Raw genomic sequence first — 18,844 nt, forward strand, 5'->3', positions numbered from 1 at the left:
TAATCAAATATCAAAATAGTTCTACTGATTGACTAATTGTTTAACTGACAGCTCTAATTACCTTATAGTGACACAGAAATTTCATAATTCTGATGTACTCTAAAAGTAGTAAACCAAAGGCTTATGAAATGGGAAGCATTCGACATAATTTCAGGTGAAAGAAAAATCTCATAGCCTAATCATAAATCACTGTGCCACATAGTCATACAAGTCCAACTGAGTATGTGACTCACGATAAACACATGGACACAACAGAAAAGGGCTAAACAAAGACTGAAATTCATTGAGAGATGTCAGAATTCCTCCCACACCTAGAGAGAATAGACTATAATTCATACATTCTCGGAAAAGTGTTACTGACTTGTATTTTTAGCCTCTTTGGCTGATGATGAATACTGTCCATGTGAATCAATAGACGGAAGGAAGCTTACTCATCGATAGAGCAGGAACTTCAGACTGCCAAGAAGTTACCCTTCATTGCACTCTATATGCCCACGGTAGCTGTGGCATTATGTATGGTAGGTGTAAACATTAGCTTTAGTCCAGATGAAGGACAAAAAGTGATAACAAATTAAAAGGGAAAGAAAATAAAAATGTGGAGACATGGTACTGACTTCAGTCGCTGCGTCATGGCTCAAAGCTGGGGGCCCATGTGGCTACTATTACTCTGAGGGGTGCGAGTATCAGAGAGCCACTTCAAAAGCCTGCCTGCCTATGGGGAAACAGACGGGAGTCATAGGGGGAAAAAGCAGCTTACAGGAGCCTTCCCACGCCAAGAGCTGCAGCTGCCAACTCAGCCTTCACGTTAACATGTCTCCTCTGTCTGCTCACTCTCTCTTCCCGGCCTCCAACCGCTGCCTCTGGCCCACTTTGAGACGCACAATATCCCAGCCAAAGGCTTACAGAGGACACTCTCCGAAAGTCCTAGTCATGATGGCCTGCACTCGTCTTCAATTTGGTTCGGGTAATTACCATATGTGACCCAAATCTTCCCCTCCAGGTTACTCATATAGTGCAGCCAAAGCAGTTTCTGTGAGTACGAGGCTGGTTGGAAATCCACCGTGGCAGAGTGAGAGCCTAGAGAGGCGTAGCAGCAGTATCCTGGTCTTAAGGTGGGAGAGCAGGGCAGATGGTCTCTGAGAAAAGGGAGAGGCAGACAGCAGGGTTCATGGAGCTTGGTTTTGGGGGGGGGGGGTCAAGGAGCGTGAGGGCTGTCACAGCTGGACGTTTTCTATCTTTTCTGACCTCGAATCAGGATCCGTCTCTGCAGCCTCTCTGACTCTTCCTGCAGTACATGTGTTTTCTATTCCAGCAGACGAGGGGATAAATCAGTCTGTGCCCCGACACTTTTCTGTGGGAAGAATGATCCCATGTTAGTGAACCCCTCCTGTGTTGAGGTTTGTCCACATCTTTTCCCAGATTGCATGCAGATACACGCTCACGCTACGCATCAATTTGCCTGTCAGGCGAGCAAAATGGGCTTTCTATTATTGATGGCTGCTGAGTCTGAGAGGTGCAGAGAGAGGGAGGAAGATTTGGGTGTTTGAGGTGTCCTGTGTCATATCTGAGCAGGTGGGCGAGCGTTATTTTAAAATGCTGATTTTGAAATACAGGAAAGAGCTGTAATTGTTTCCATATCTATCCAAAAGAGGTGGCTTTTATCTAACATGCTACAATTGATGTCTGAGGACTCCCTCTTCCTCATGCTGTGTCTGTGGGTCAGCCTTAGTCACTGACACACAGCCTCAGGCGTTGGGTATGTTCCTGTGATTTACTCAGTAAGCCCCCGATCTGACAGTGATGTGAGGCGACACGCCCCGATCTCTTTCCCTCCAGGGCCGGATGGGGACAAGCAGGGAGCATCCAGAGACTGCGAGAGGCCTCCCCTCGGTCATTACATAATCACACACACAGCCTGGCGCCTTGTAGGACAAACCCATAAACAACCATCATCCTATTTACTCGCTTGACCGCACCCCTGACTCCCACCTCCCTCCCTCACTTGCCTGGTTCGGCAAGTGGTCCTGCCTGGGTGGAACGAGATTCTGCTGTGGAGGTGAGGGGCAAGGGGCGAGGGAGGGACGGAGGGAGTGGTGGGTGGGCATCCCCTGCCATCCTTCATCCCATTCTAGGCCACTTCACAGAGCGTGTGCACTGGTATGCTACAACTAATTGTGGTCACTCCATTTTTTCCAACTTTAGCCCAGCTCCAAGGCTTCTGCCCCCTCATTCTTTCATATCTCCTCTGTTTCACTCCACTTCCCTCGAGTTATTGAGTCTGTCCTTTCAGTAAATGTCCGTCACCCCCCTCTGCACACACATACTTTCAGTCTGAGGAGTGCTGTTGCCAGATCTTTTCAACATCATTTACTTGAAGCCTCTACGGAGTGTTTAACACTCCATTCTCTGTCAGGCAGGCCATACTATCCTTCTACTTGATACAGTTGCATTTAATGAAAGTGCTTGGATGGTTTTCCTACTGCTAAGAGCCAAAAAGACACATTGTGCAAGTCCTGACATCCAATCCACTGCTCTCTCTCTCTCTTTCTCTCTCTCTCTCTCTCTCTTAGTTGATTTAATATAAAGAGTAACCTTCTTTCTGTCCACGTCTCAAATGTAATAAAAAGCTGATTATCGCTGTCTGGGCCCGATAACGTGAAATGTGTCTGGTGAGCGCTGTAAGCGGTCAGTCAGAGTCAGGAGCCAGAGAAATGTGGACTATGAGCTTACAGGAATATCGGCAAGTATGTTCACATATTCTCAAGCTTAAGAGGTAATGTTCAGACACATACATGACTGTGAGTGTGTGATTGAGAAGTGGATGTCAGTGATGAGCGAGAGAGCGGTTTGGATATTTATGTACTTGAATGAGATGCACATATGTGAGTGATTCTGCTGTTCGCCTCACACTCTGGTTGTCTTTGGCTGCCTGTTGACACAGAGGCTCCTGTGGCACTCCTTTGAAGGGGGTTGCAGGAAGGTTGAGGTGGGGGTGAGTGGCGACCCCGGGCTGCATGGAGCTGTAAATTCCCACTCTCTGCGTGATAGGAGGAGTCCTCTTTGTCTGGCCGGACAACTGGCATGAGAGTAGGAAACAGCTGACTGGTCACCACAGACAGGCTTTGTAGCTGTACTGCACAGGCATATTGAAACTTGACAGAAATGTTTAGATTTTCACATAAATGAGTGAATTCAGTCTGAACTGCAGCCTTTGCTCAGGCCCATCATACAGCCTTTCTAATCGCTCCAACCCTTGAACCAATAACAGATACAATTTCCAACACCAGAATCATTTTGAAGATGCTTTTCAGATATTCTTTTTTACTGATTTCAGAGTCTTAGGAACTTAATTTCATGGCCACAGATTTCCACCAAACCTTTTTCACCAATTCTGGCAAGATGGAAACAACATTTATGTCACACTAAAACTTTCCATCAGAAATCAAAGGATCATCCCACTGTGTTGGCTAACTGCAAATCGTGTATACTGACCATTTTCAAATGCGTGCTGTACAGTTTGGATGTATTTTTCCTTCCATTTTGGGTAGCCATTAGTTTCCATTCATTTCCCTGTGATATGAAAATTAATAACTCTGAAAACTTGCTTGAGTTGTGTAATCCATCACAGTCTGCACTCATTTGATTGTGACATCATCACTGAGTGATGATGCAGTTTAAGTGCAGCTTAATTTAAAAAGTCCAGACTGCATCGCAATAATGTAACTTTGGAAAAACTGCAATAAATTACATGACTCAAGCAGGTTTCAAAGGTCTGCTTGTCTGTCGTCTGTTCCTCTGCTGACCTGCTGACCTGTCTTCTCTCCCCGCCTCACCCCACTCTTCACTGTAATCCCTCTTCTCTCTTGCAGCTGCCTCGCTCATTCTCCCCCCCCCCCATTCTTCTTCGCAGTAACGCAGACAGAATACAACTACAACTATGAGCCTGTGGACACGACTGGCTGCTGTACTGCAGCAGAGACAAGTTTGGATCTTTGGCTGTTGGAGAAGACTTTTGGCTGCGTAGGATACTGGACAGAATGACTCACTGAGGCCAAGAACACAGACACACACACACACACACATGCAAGCCAAGGACTACCACCAGCCTGTGCTCTTGGCTGGACATGCTGGTGCTTTTCACCACTGATACAGGCATTCATATCAGCATCTTCTCATTGTTAAACTTTTACTGGGTTTTATGTATGTAAGCCGAATGTCAAAACTGTTCCAAGGCAGTTTAAGTCATATATTTCCATACAAGCTGATACACTATCTCTTCCCCAAACTGCTGGGCCTCCACTTCATGCAGTTTTCTTTCTGGCACAGAAGCAGGCCTTAACATGGCGAGAGCTGATTAGAGCTGCCATGTGGGAGTGTTTGAGATAAAGGAACAAACAGCAGGAAATACCCAGAATGTTACGAGGAGAGTAGTGGATGTTCAGGTGTCACAGTTTGCACTACTGACCACTGATTCAACTCCCCAAAGTCTCCGGTCTGTCTCGATCAATCTATTCCTCAAAGCTCCAGACGAACACACACAACAACAAGTGAATCACATCCAGGGTATTCCACTGTTTCTATAAATGTTAGCTATTACTAGAAATGCTTGGCACACATTCTTCAAAAGGACATCCCTGTAGTGCCCTCCTCCACCTTTTCTTTTCCCCTAAACATCTTCTGAGAGACAGAGAGGGAAAATAAACATATAAACATAGTTCCAGTAGCAGTGCTGTGAGTTTCCTTCCTGCTGCCCATCACTTCATGTGTTTGCCACCTCTTTACCTTTCACAGCTCCACTTCCTGCCTCTAGCATCACTTCCTGCAGCACAGGGGTGAGACAATGGAAATGCACTCTAAGGATAAAATATGTCTTCAAGTCACATTCGGGAACCAGTTTATCTGATAACAGCTAAACTGTTTACATCAGATTTTTCTGCTGGTCACTGATGAGTCAGGAACGTCCTGAAATAACTCACATAAAATTTGAATGAGTATAATGAGTATTAGTAGAATAGGTGGGATGTTCCCGAATACCAGCCTGAAAAAACAATGGAAAATGGACAACTGAATGACTTTCTTTCTTTTTTTACCTTTGGAAAAACCCAACTTGATTTGATCACACATCCTAAAACTTGACTATTATGGATATTTCAAGGTGGCTACCTTTTGATTTCATGTTGGCAATTACTTCAACAACTTTTCAGCTGTAATGAACGTGCTTTCCTATCATGCCAGAACTGAGACTAAATGAATCTTCTGCCCTTAAAAAAGCATTGTTTTTACACTTATGTGTATATAGTATTAGAATTTCTTATTTTTATTGATATGATTCATGCTGCCTTCTTGGCCAAGGCTCTCTAAAAAAAATCAAAATAAGACTTTTACCTGTTTGAATAAAGGTTTAATAAAAACCTAAACCGTAGTCTAAACTTAATTAAACAAACTACGGTCGTCCAAAGAATTAAACAGTTTTTTAAAACACAAAAAGCAGTTACAGCTGATTAATTTAAAACAGAGCACAAATTACTTTTACAGACCTCATTTGAATATTCATGCATCCTCTCTGCTGATTTAAATAAAGGACCCTATGGCCAACGGCAGATCTCCTGAGCATCTGTGGTACAACAAAACCTTTAAGCCACACCTCTTACAGTATAAACAGTAAACTGAATAATCCTGTATGTGCGAGGGGATCATATCCTAATCCGAGCGTTTCCCTGGCCTTAAAACTCAGAGATAAATTTGTCTAGACATGGCCTTAAAGCAGGGAGTTCTCCTCTTGGAGGACCTCAGGCCACACAAGAGGAATGCTCTGACATATTTTCAACCTTCAGAAAGGTCCTTGTTTTCACCTAGCCAACCAATCTTCACTAGAACTGTAATTCTAGAGTTAGACTTAATGCTCAAGTCTAAATCATAGACAGAGATAAGAACAGAGGGAACAAAAGACTGGCATTGTTCACTTCTAAAACCTTTAAATATATTCTGGGTACACACACATTGATATATTGAATTTAAAAGGAATGTCAACACGCAAAATGCTGATAAAGTTTAATTATATTTGAATCACTACAGATTCATATAAAAGTTCAAGAAAGTATAAAAATCTGTGAGTGAGGACATTGATTTTTATGAGGAGACAAACATTAATAGGCCAAATTGATCCTACTGTGATCAATGAGGGAGAGATTCTTTAGGTTGAATTCTGTAAAAAGACCACCATCTGTTCTTTTGCAGAGATTTCCCTAAACAGATAATCCTCAATCCCCCTGAAAAGATACAAACTGAGCCACAGTTGCAATTGGAGGCCACAAGGGGGCTCAGTACCAAGCTTGCAAGACAAGGCGGGATAAGGGTGGAGAATGAAAAACTTCAGTTGTCCTCAGATACAGCTCTGTGGTGAGTTTTTCATTGTATCCCCATCAGTGGGATTTCACGGGCTTTATGGAAATGAGACACAAGCCCAAAATATGGCTCTAAAAATGTGGGTGGCAGAGCAACATGTAAAGGAACAGTCTGCTCTGGACGTGCGAGCCACAAAATACAACAAGAGCGCCTTTACATGTAATCTGATGCATAAGCAGGGTCAATGTGGTGATCGAATGAGAGGGGCAAGAGGGAGATGGTACAGAGAGGAGTGATGATGCCCCAAACAGGATCTTTGAAATGACAACTCATTTGTTGTTTAGATAGACGGCATCATCTCGTTGAATTATTTTATCTTCAGTAGTTTGGAAAATAGGCCAAGAGGTCAGTGGCTCGTTTAGCATACAGTTCATTATTAATATGCAGCTGTGGTGCCCATTAACAGTATGGCAGCTCTGTGGCCTGTTTAATGTTCAAAGTAATGAAACGGCAGGCATCAGCTGCACAGTTGTTCATTCCAGACTGACATCCTCACACAAAACCTGGACACTGAAGTCGAGACTCAAGGACGTATAAGAAGGAGCGGAAGGTCGGAAAACTAATGCCAAGAGATAGAAACAGACTGACGGGGTCATAGGTCAAATACATGTCAAACTGAGCGCTGTGCATGCCAAACAGGCCCATTAGGTTAAATTGGACCGACTCAGTAGCAAACAGCCTCCTAATTGGATGGCCGCCTCATGCTACTGATAAATCTCATCCCTCTGTTTTGTTCCATTAACCCCTGCTCAGCTGCTCTCATCCTGTGTCATCAGCCTGCAGATCCCTGACATGGGCTGCACTGACAGAAAGGGCTTTAACCACACAGGCTACCCTTTGACCCCTGCGGGAGAACCCCCCCCCGAGTGCCCCTGCCATCTGCATTCATTCATTGCTCGCCACTCAAGTGCATTGAGGTTGAGGTCTAAAGTAGTCGTTCTGAGCTGAAAAGGAGCTGTTTACTTCCTAGAGATGGGTGTCCTAGTTTCTTTCACAGGACAATCGGCCCATTGTCTGCCCGCAGGCATCTACCAATTGGTTATTGCCTGCCTGACAATCCAATAGAGCCTGAATTAAGAACATGAACCCTGTACTAACATCCATCACAGGCAAAGATACACATCTTAACATCTTAATCTTACACTTGGTATGATGTACATCCACGTACTTGGTGAAAAAATCATAATAAGTAGACAGTTCCTTGCTAAATATGTTTTGATATGTTTAAAAAGCAAAAATAGCCCAAAAATGTATGAAAATTTGCTCAAAATTTGTCTTGAACTCTAGAATCTTCTCTTTCTTTATCATAGGATGAAGTAGAAGAAAATGGAGGAGTAAAAGACTTTTTTTAGTCTGGCTCTAGGAATGGCAGTGTCGAAGGGTCGTTCAGTCTGTCGGTCGGTCTACCGCTTTGGTCATTACTGAAACGTCTCAACAACTTTTGGATGGATTGCCATGACACACACATTCATGTCCCCCTCAGGATGTTTTGTAATAACTTTGGTGATCCCTTAACATTTTGTCTAGTGCCATCATCAGGTCAAAATGTCAATTTGTCCAATACTTCATTATGACCATAACTAATGACGTTCCCATCAGCCTCAGCTATACTTTGTGTTTAGTGCTAATTAGCAAACGTTAGCATGCAACAGGCTAAACTAAGATGCTGAAAATGGTCATCATTATTCCTGCTAAACATCAGCATGTTACCATTGTCATTGTGAGCATGTTAGCATGCTGACTTTTCAGTACAGCCTCACAGAGTCACTAACATGGACTGTAAACTCTTGTTATAGAAAGAAAAAGTTTGAAAAGATTGCTAAGATGGTAATAATTCTGCAAAGATGCATTAAAAGTACCATACATACATACAGGCGGCATGCTTCATCTGCTACAGAGACTGTAACGGTGGCCAGGGTCAAGGGTTCCATTGTAATCCCCCTCTTCCCTGCATTGCAAAACTGACAAACAGGTCAGAGAAGCTGCAGCAGCTCACTGCATGGGGGAGAAGATCGATATATGCTCACATATGTGTGTTTAATTTCAATTTAGATGCAAATAAGCATACAAAGTTCATTCTTTTATAGTCTCAGTCTCTACCACTCAGGACAACAGAACGAGAAATTCCTAAGAGTCCAAAGATTGGAGAGGCGTAAGCAGGGGGCTTTGGGGTGCCATGGGTGGGGCGTCAGATTAGACCACCTGTTCCACCATGAGGAGCACACACACACACACACATTCATTCTTTTCCTTTATCCTTCTCTCACACTTGTTGTCTTTCACATTCCCTCTCACTATCTCGTTTGTAACTTAATAAGACCCTTTCTTCTCTCTCTCTCACGTACACATACCCAGACACACACACACACACTTTCACTCTCATAAAATAACTCCCTCCACGGCTGCTTCGCTCTGAGCTAATTTTGACTGCATTCCATTTCAGTCACATCTATGGGAAACAGACAAAACAATTTGCCAGATAACTCTGGCTGAGAGCCACAGGGACTCACATGCACACACACACACACACACACACTTGTATACACACATAAAGTACAGTTAGACATATGTCGCCTTGCCGCCCAAACCAAGCCTCGAGGGGTCGTGTTCAGACAGCAGCATAAACACAGCAGCGTCGCCCCTGTCCACATCACTGAGGCTCATCCGGCAGTATAAGGGATTGCCTCCACTGTAGTGACACATTTAAGCTTGCCTACATACGGTAGTCATCAGAGGAGTAAAAAAGTTTATTGAGGACAATAAAATAGAAGTTTGTGGACAACATTATCCCTGAAAGTTGCTCTCAGCTAGCTCAGTCTTTTATGATCTAGCATTAACTTTCCTCCTTGGCTCGCACGCTGTTACAGGGAAGAGAACCACTTGTTTCTGTCTGATGGATGTGGTCAGGATGCTCCATCTGAGTTCAAAGGGCAGCAGTCACCACAGGTCTGCCTTAATGACTATTGATCGGAAAGCACTAACGAGCCAAACTGATTTGCAGTGAGTCTGGCAGTTTAATCGTCCTCAGGCAAATTTTTTTTGCAATGCGAACTTTCCTGGTGTCAGTCAGCGTGTTTTATGAACTTATAAAACCACTGAGGATGAGTAACATCATGTGCAGAGCGTGGTGCACGGCATTACTCGGATGGAGAAGAATGCAGCGCAGACAGACTCTGAGAGAAAGAGGTGTCCCACTGCTGCCCTTGATTCGCTCTCACAGACACTTTATGTAACCAGCCTTTTCCTGTTCCTCACCGAGCCACTGCCCTCCTTATCACTGTGCATGTGTAGTGGAACATGTGTGTGTCTGACCTTGAAAAGAAAGACACAGATACTGCATGGTGATGTCCTGTAAACTTTGCACGACTACAGTAAACACTACATGCCTCTGTTTACATTTGCACAGCAATGTTAGTGCATGTTTACACTGCCAGTATGACAGTAGATCCCTATTATACACACTATATATCCAGAATCATCTTGAAACACCAGGCTGATGAGGCGACTTTAGGCCTAAAGCAGGAAACACAAATAGAGATAAAGCTTCACAGTCACATCACTACATGACAATGATACACAGTCACGTGATGAACAGGAAGTGCTATAGGCTAATAATATGTGGCCATTACGTCATGACCCATCTATTCAAATGACAATGACCCAACCTTAGCTCTGCACCAAGGCCACGCCGTGTCAGCATTTCACAGCACTGCGCAGTCTTATAAATAGTTTTAGTTTCCTATGAGCTTTATTGTGCTGTAAGCTACACCATTCTCGCCTTTTTAGTGCAGAATGTGACCTGATACTGAAAGCGTGCGTGTGTGTGTGTGTGTGTGTGTGTGTGTATATAGCACTGAGGCCATGACCCATACATATGGCGTTCACTTGTTCTTCTACACAGTGTGTGTTCTGTGTTGTTGCCTGAGGTTTCCCATTTGGAGAAATAAGGTTAAGAGATAAACAAAACACACAAACACGTGCAAACATGACATATGACCTATACACACCCAAACACACACACACACACTCACAGTCTGACCAGCAGCAGTGATGACATCATCTGTGCTATACTGGGGGGCTAACGTCACCCAAACCTGAGTGGGCAGACACAGACTAGAGATGTTCCCCACATGGACCACATGTATAATTCACCCAAAGGAAGGGCTGGGCTGGGGTGGGATGTCTCACCCATACACCCTGCTAACCTCCCCCTCCTCCTCCTCCTTAATCACAAACCTGATGCTCACAACAGTTCCACCTCAGGAGAGGAGAGGACGCAAAGCAACAGAGGGGAAGGAGGGAGGGAGGAAGGGGGGATGAGGTAATCAATGACTAGGACACACACTGGCAGTGAGTTGAGGGCAATGGAGGGGAGATGTGAGGAGGGTGTCTGAGCTCTCTCCTCCTCTAAACCATTCATCACACGCTCAGCTACTAGCAGCTGGTCACCTCCAGCCTGGATACAACACCTGATGACGGGAGCAGCTATCAGCCTCCACACAGAGCTCTGGCAAACTGCTCTGAATGGACCAAATATTTAAAAACAGTCCTAAACACTGTCTGTGTTTAAAGTGAAAGAGGCAAATTCATCAAGCATCAGGTAAAAACAGTTGCTCTCACAGTTCTGCTCCCAGAGTAAACAAAAGATGATGACACTCTCTGCAAAAGGCTGGTGACATGAGTACACAATGTTACAAAGCAGCGGGCACACTGGTCTGAGCCGCAGGCACACACTGGATGTGAACCCTGTTGCATGACATCCCGTCTCTTGGCGAGGGTGCCACTTTCTACATGACACGTTAAGACGGATCGTGCCACACCCCATCTTTTTATGCCTTTTCTTTCTTTTCCTCCCCCGACTGTTGATCTAATATCAGAGATAAGCCGGTGAAGTTCAGAGCTGTGTCATCTCTCCAGAGGCCTGGCACTTGCCGGTGGCTGTGCAACCCCCCCGAGTGTAACCTAGCTTGGGGGAGAGCAGAAAACACATCTGCAGGATAAACAGCGTGCCGCGCTGTTTGTTTTCGCCTTGAGGGAATGGAAAGGGGGATGATGGATGTTGTGAATGCATCGTGAGCTGCTGCTGTTGCTGTGTGTGTTTTGTGTCAGCGAGGTGTGAATGTGAAGCACACTAAAGGTGGTGGTCCCCTTCACTTCCCCTTCAGTCCCTCCCCTCCTCTCCTCTTCTCCATCCTCACCTGGTCCATGATTTCAGCAAGCCTCCTCCCTCCTCCTGTTCCCAGTCATGGCACGAGATCGCCGGCTGCCTCCCTTGTTTGGTTTCTTTTCCTTGTTCAGTATTCCCAACAGCAATCCAACCCTGCTCTCCTCACACAGGCGAGGCAGCCTGGCAGCCGACTGCTGCTGCGCCTCTCCACAGAGGCATGGCTCTGTCTCTCCTTGTGTCTCTGAGTGTGACAGTCTGATACATCCAGCCAAACACTCCTCTCTTGTCCGCTTCTCTGTCTTCTCTTCTTCTCCTGCTGCTCTGGGTGGAGGCTGGAGGGCAAACAGGGCGTGTGCGTGGGATCCTCACCTCTCTCCTTGATAACCACGCAGAGACTCCCGCTCTCCGTTTTCGTTCTCAGGCTCTTGCGCTCGTTCCCTGTGTAAGCTGGCCCCTCGCCTCGCCTCCCCTCCCTCTCTGTCTCCACTTCCCTCCTCTCTTTCCATCTCCCCTCCCCCTCCTGCTGCAGCCGAAGAGAGCCGGCGCGAGCGAATGAGAGAGAAGGAGTGAGGGAGAGAGGAGGGCGGAAGGATGCGATTGGCTGCCGGGGGATCATGTGACTCCCGGCAGCTGACTGAGAGACCCTCTACCAGCTGTCCAGCTCATGCTTCCCTGAAAACCTCTGTTGCCATTGACAACAGCTGCCGTGCAACACACCAACCACAGATCCCCAGACACAAAGCCATTGGATGGCAGGATTTATGGCCCCCGCCCCTTATTGTTGGGGGGAGCATGTTGGGACGTGTAGTCCAAGCTGTGGTGAGGGTGGACTGGTGTTTAAGAGCAGACATCCCTGTGCCCCTGGGAGGAATGATTTCCTCTGCACTCGCCTCTCTGCTGAAAAGTTTATGCATCAGTATTACACACTGGCTGAGATCCAGAGTGAAAGAGAAGGACAGCATTTTGTATCATTAGCACAGAAACTCTGGCATAAACTTGTATAAAACACACGAGGGGAGGAAAGACCTCGAGGCCCGGGCATTCTTGGTCTGCCAGGAAAAAGACATCCTCTGTCGTTTCCCTCTCGGCCCGCACAGAGGGAAACTCCCACCCCACAACAACAGGAACTCCACCACTGAAGGCCATGGCTAAGCACATAGGCAACCCCCTTCCTCCCCCTCTCTTTCTCTTTTCTTTCATTGCCTCCTTTTTCTTTATTTGCTCTGTCTCTATCCTCTCCGCCCCCTCCCCTCCCTCTCCACCTATTGTATTATTACACTCGGTTCCTCCTGCTCCATCCTTCCCCCCAACTCAGTCTCATTGGAATTCCAGAAAGGAGGCTGCAGGAGGTTACAGGTGCCACGGAGGGGAGATGTTATTAGAAACTAGCAGCATGCCTCAAGTGTCGCAATGTGCAGCATCAAAAATCCACACGGGGATACTCTTTCATTGCTATATATCATCAATTTGTGAGGCTCAGTGCATTCCAGGAGTTATTATGTGATGAAGCGTTGTAATTTATGATTTTGGTGAGTCCACTTTTCCTCAGCCTGTGTTGTCCAGGTGTGTTTCAGTGACTAATTACTTATATTTCCCAGGAGGATCCCTTGATGGCTTTATTTTGCTGTGAAATAGACAAATGGATGCAAATAGAAACAGGACTCTCCATTAGAGAGAAAGCAAAGTCATACTAGTTGCTGTATTTAAAAGACAACATGTCATGTGGCTGCAGTGCATTTTGGTCTATTGAGGCGTCTGTCAGTGGAGAAATCGGTATCACTGCCTCTTCTGCAATGGCTTTCTCGTTTATTTATTGTTTACGTTTTAGACATTTTTCAGCCATCAAAATCTACACTGGAAACATCTGGCAGTGACGTCACATTACGTACATAGATATCTCAAGGAGAAAGGAAAATACAAGAAGACAACAAAATGGGCTCAGAAATGCAAGGCACGCTGCCAGCAGCAGTAGCAGTGCCAGAGGGCTCTACGGGTGGATTTGTCCTTTTAAAGTAATCATAAACACTTTAAAATGTCCCGTATTACTGCATCTACCCAGAAATACTGCTCCAGGGGAAACCCAAGGCCCCTGCTGCTGAAAAACAAAAGAGCACCTGTTCTGACTTATTTTGATTTAATGGACACATAGCTGTGACATGATCTGATATGGTAGCTAGGAGTAGTGTGACAGGCCAGTGAGTGAAGGGAGGGGGGGGGTCAGGAATGCAGGTCTAAATTACAGCAGCAGTAAAACAAGGTCATACAACATGCGGAGCAGCAAACAACCAAACAAACCCTGCCCTACTTTCTGTAGTCCAGCTTCAATGCATCCTTCTCTTTTCTTACCCAGCTGAACACCCGCTACTGTAGACTGCTGCAGCGTCATTTGATCTGGTCAAGCCAAAGATGCTGTTTGAAGTGAGGTGACTGCATATGTGTGTGTGTGTGTGTGTGTGTGTGTGTGTGTGTGTGTGTGTGTGTGTGCTCTCAGATAGAACAGCGGGTGTATTGTAATGGTGAGAGTGCTAGATTATACTATCAGCAGAGGAATTCTGATTATTTCCCAGAGTGGGTCTGTCAGCACACATGTGGGAGAAGCTAAGTGGTTGGAGGAGGCTGACACTGTGAGGCTCATACACGATGACATTAAAGGAATAGTTCGACATTTTGGGAAAAACGCATGTATTCTTACTTGCCGAGAGTTAGATTAGAAGGTCGATACCACTCTCATATCTATACGATAAATATGAAGCTACAGCCAGCAGTTGGTTAGCTTGGGTGTTCTGTGCGGGACTGTTTCCGTGAGCCATCGAGAGCCAGGCTAGCTGTTTCCCTCTGTTTCCAGTCTTTGTGCTAAGCTAAGCTAACCAGCTGCTAGCTGTAGATTCATATTTACAGTACAGACATGAAAGTGATACCGATCTTCTCATCTAACTCTCTTCAAGAAAGCAAATAAGCATATTTCCCGAAACTATTTCTTTAAGGAGGGAATGTAGTGGCTTTTCAGAATATTATTAAGAAAAGCATTTTTACAAAGGTTGGAATATTCTCAAAATATCCTACCCAGCAGGAGAGAAGCTGACTTGTCACTTTGGAGAGAGATGGACACATTGGAGAGCAGGATGGAGAAGAGAGGAATGCTTCATCTGTTGATGAAATGACATATTAGAAATTAATCTTGTTTTCAAGCCACAATAGAACTGAGTTCAGGTAGACACAATACCAGGTCTCTATGAGCATTATATCACAAGAGCAATAGGGGGAAAAGTCCTAAAGAGAGAGATTTTACAATTGTTAATTAATAATATAATAATTAATACACAAAAAGAGCTTTATGAAATAGTTATATTCAAAATATATCAATTTATTTCAATACACGATTGAAAAAGTAAAACACGACGAAACAATAATAAAACATTTAGAATAGTGTCCCGGTCTCATTAACAAAGTACTCCCCTTTTCTGATGTTGTGCGTTCGAAGAGATCCAAACTTAATAAACCTGCTGTTTTTCATCAACTGTGACTGTTAAATTGAAATCACACTGCTGCCATCCGGCCTCACATCACCTGTTCTTACACACATCTGGTTTATTTACTTCATGGATACACTGCTGATTCTCCACAGCCTACTGTAGGTAAACAGCACCATCTGCAGGACCACAAGTAGCATAATCCATAATACATAAAGATTATGGCTGCTCACAACACCACGCCAGTATGCTTTGTTTGACAGGAAATATTGAGCAGAGCAGAGTGATTCGATCTTTAAAAAGTGAGGTTTATGCTCAGAATAGGTGATCGTCCCAAAAACATTTAAGTCATTACAGGAAAACGGATTCTGGAGTAGCTGAAGTTGACTAAAAGGTGTCGCCAGAAAGACACATTCTCACCCATATAAAAAGGGCTGAAGTACTACTTATTTTAATACTAATATCTACCCTATGTTCAGACAGAGGTCAGAGGTCAAAGTCAGCTACAGAAACTTATTCCTGGTGCCCAATATGATTAAGGCATTGCTCAAGAACACTTGAACAGAATGGATGTTTTTGCTGACAAGCTACATGTTTATCACCCACAACTCATCCATATTCAGCTCCTCACAAATGTGCATCAGACAGTTTGGTGAGATTATGTCTCCTGCAGGGATATTTTTGTTGCTATGATTATAGAGGCAACTATATAACAATCTACTTGGTGGGCAGAGAAGGGGGAAACTTTGTGTGACAAAAATAGTCCTTGTTTCATTGCGGACCATCTGCACTCCCTCAAGGTCAGTGGCTCTAATTTGGATACAGCCCTTTTCAGCTGCAATTTGTTTCTCTCCAAAAATATAGAATAATAACATAATGGCATACCAGGACTGGAACAGTACATGGCCTCAGAAATCTAATAATGCAAAGGCACCATGACAGTAAAGCACAATGGAAGTTCGTTTGAACACAATAGTTTTACTTACTCATTTCAAAAACAGTATCTGTGGGGAGTGCTGGTGACCAAGTGTTTTTGTGTGCCAAGCAGCGCAGCGTCCCGGGTTTGTCTTTGGTGCACGTCATTCCCCTCTCTCTCCCCAAGTGTTTATATCTCTAATGTCACTATCCAGTAAGGCAAAATGCAAGAAAAGTAATACAAAAAAAAAACTACATTTCCACAAGATTCAAAGGCTACAGCACATGCAAAGTTTAGGACTCATCATAGCATGAAAGGCGAGTAATGCTTTGCAGAGCCAAATGTTTCCTTTGACAAAAATGAATGACTTATGGTTGTCAAGAAAATAAAAAAAAGATTGTGATTTGTGTGATGAACTGAAGAAGCAACTGGGTTTATTGAAATCATCTTTATTTGACATATCATGTGAAATACTGTCATTGACCTCAGTAAATCATCAGTGCATCAGTAAACTTAACATTATTGATATATAACAGATCATTTCTATGAGGTTTGGTGGTAAAACTGAGAAGCACAACAAAAACATAACTGCTAAAGTACAGGACACTGATTTATTGAACACACACATTCCCCTTTAACCTGGTGGGGAATCTTGATTGTAGTGAGGAGAAGAACATATTGGCAACACGTGAATAAAGTAGTATTAACACTGATGTCAAGGCTGAGCCAACCGAAGCATCTCTGACAACAGCTATACGATAAGACTGAAGCTCTCCAGTTGTTTGATAAAACACAAACTTGACAAAACTAAACGTGAGTACAGAAGGGTTGGCCACACAGTCATAAGGATGATACTGTCACACTCAATATTACACATTTTAGTTAGAGCCAACAATTACTCACTCACAGTGCTTTAAAAAAGGCAAATTCTACACCTGTATTACACTCAACCCTACAAAACCGCCCTGCATCCATATCTACGGATTTATTGGACTTGTGCAGAGGTAACATTTCTCCTCCTTTAAAGAGAAATATGGGCATGCACAACCTTGAGGAGCATAGAAAATACACCAGTTAGACAGATTGCAAAAGTGGGAGATTTTGGAGTGACATTTTGTTGGAGGATCCTGGCCCAATGAAGGATGAGGAGGGGGGGTTGAGGACAAAATGCAAGTGGGAGAGTTTTGCCTCCACTTCTTCTCCATTTGTTTTTCCTCTCCGGCTGGATTGGTCTTCACATCCCACACGAGAGCCCCAATGGGAAACCATCATGGTCCGAGCCTGGCTCTTCTCCCTGAAACAGATGACAGCTGGTCTCAAACATTTACAGTTTATCACTGAGGAATAAAACTATTTCTTATTAGCTTCTTCAGGTGCAATAGTGTGATAATTTCCCACAGATATTGCCTATTCCAAAACTACAGCCACCATATACATGGAAAGCCACACAGGCCTTTCTCAGGAATATCCTCCCTGCAGTTTTCTAATACCACCACACCATGTAACATTTTCGTTTAATAATGTATGCAAAATATCACATTCATTATATGCAATGAAACGCTCCCTTACCATTGTCCATGATGGAAACCAGGGATGCAGGAGAAGAAAAACACAGATCCCGTCCTGTGTGGCTGAGCAGGACGCCTCATCATCACAGCAAGTAGATGATGTAGGAGAGGAACACCAGGCCTACGATGGCGAAAAACATCAACATCAAAATGTCCACCATGATGGAAATACTGTCAGAGATGGACGACGTATACGCGAGAAGAACACGCAGCAAAGCAGCAGCACTACAGCCGGCGCAGGAGATCGGCCAAGATCGGAACCGTTCGGAGGTCAACGGAGTGAGCGTGAGCTCGACCCTCCCCCCTCCTGCTCCAAAACAGGAAACGAAGGTACAGGAAAATTATAGCTGAGGCAGATTTTCACGGCAAGCTGCAAACTCCAAGCCCTAATAAACCTCGAACAATGTTTCATTTACGCACCAAAAAAGGGTCATTGTTTAGGACGATACACAACCAGGAAAAGCATGTATGACCTAACAGGCTAAACTCCGGGTAAAAAAATCCCCAAAGCAGGAAGGTGAAATGCCAACAGATCTAACTCTCTACTTTTACCGACTTCTCCACTTAAACATGACACAGTACACATTGTGTCCAGCTGCTAAACTTTGATACTGATATTTAAGTTGTAGCAAATATTTAAAACAAAATATACTCAGTTGCCAGTTTATTATCAGGTACACCTAGCTAAAACTGCATTCTCCAAAATGATCACTGTTCAATCTCTAAAACACTTTGAACATAAACTGAACATTAGGTCCGTGGAGGTCGGATTATTGCTGTTGTTTTGGACTGCATTAGTTAAACTAGGTGGACCTAATAAAACTGGCAACTGAATGTAAATAAAATGCATCCCTAGTAGCCGTGCCGGGACCAGTCTTACATAATCTCAATCAAAGCAGCCATTTTGCCCCAATTTATCTTTAAAGAAAATATTATTCTCTGAGTGATGAAGATCTTGCATGAATACATGAACACAAGAGAGAAGAAAAATACTCTTCATCTTGTATCAGGAGGCTAACACAGATGTGTCTGAAGTAAGGCTCAATAAGTAGGCAACTGCCCCGGGGGCCCCCAAGAGCCCCAGGTTCACTGTCAGTTGTTTTTTTTTTTTTTTAGTAATTTGATTCATTGCAAATTTGTTAGAGAATTAGCACCACTAAATAAATACAATATCCACTGAGGAGGGTCCTGCATTATGACCTATTCTGTAGAGGGCCCCTTTTATTTCAGTCCATATCTAGCTCACATGGCGCATATTCCTTAATAAATTTGTCAAATCAAATTACCACAAACTAATTGAAAGACAGAAGACTTTGGG

General features: G+C 44.2%; 1 protein-coding gene across 3 annotated transcripts in view; it reads right to left on the minus strand.

Annotated features, from left to right (window-relative positions):
- The window catches only part of arhgap23a (Rho GTPase activating protein 23a), a 71,297-nt gene extending 59,244 nt beyond the window's left edge, over positions 1–12,053 (minus strand). Inside the window, exons 1-2 of one of the 3 annotated variants that reach the window (XM_044182600.1) lie at positions 11,604–12,053; positions 2,909–3,076 (exon numbers count right to left, since the gene is read on the minus strand). In XM_044182600.1, the coding sequence (XP_044038535.1) occupies positions 2,909–3,076; positions 11,604–11,612 (177 nt within the window). In that variant the 5' untranslated portion in view covers positions 11,613–12,053. Of the gene's footprint in view, positions 1–2,908; positions 3,077–8,277; positions 8,302–11,603 lie in introns of those variants that run through there. The other 2 variants (XM_044182606.1, XM_044182607.1) reach the window with 2 other exon arrangements.
- Positions 12,054–18,844: the final 6,791 nt, after the last annotated feature.

Source organism: Siniperca chuatsi, linkage group LG21 (assembly GCF_020085105.1).
Source record: "Siniperca chuatsi isolate FFG_IHB_CAS linkage group LG21, ASM2008510v1, whole genome shotgun sequence".
Taxonomy (NCBI): Eukaryota; Metazoa; Chordata; class Actinopteri; order Centrarchiformes; family Sinipercidae; genus Siniperca; species Siniperca chuatsi.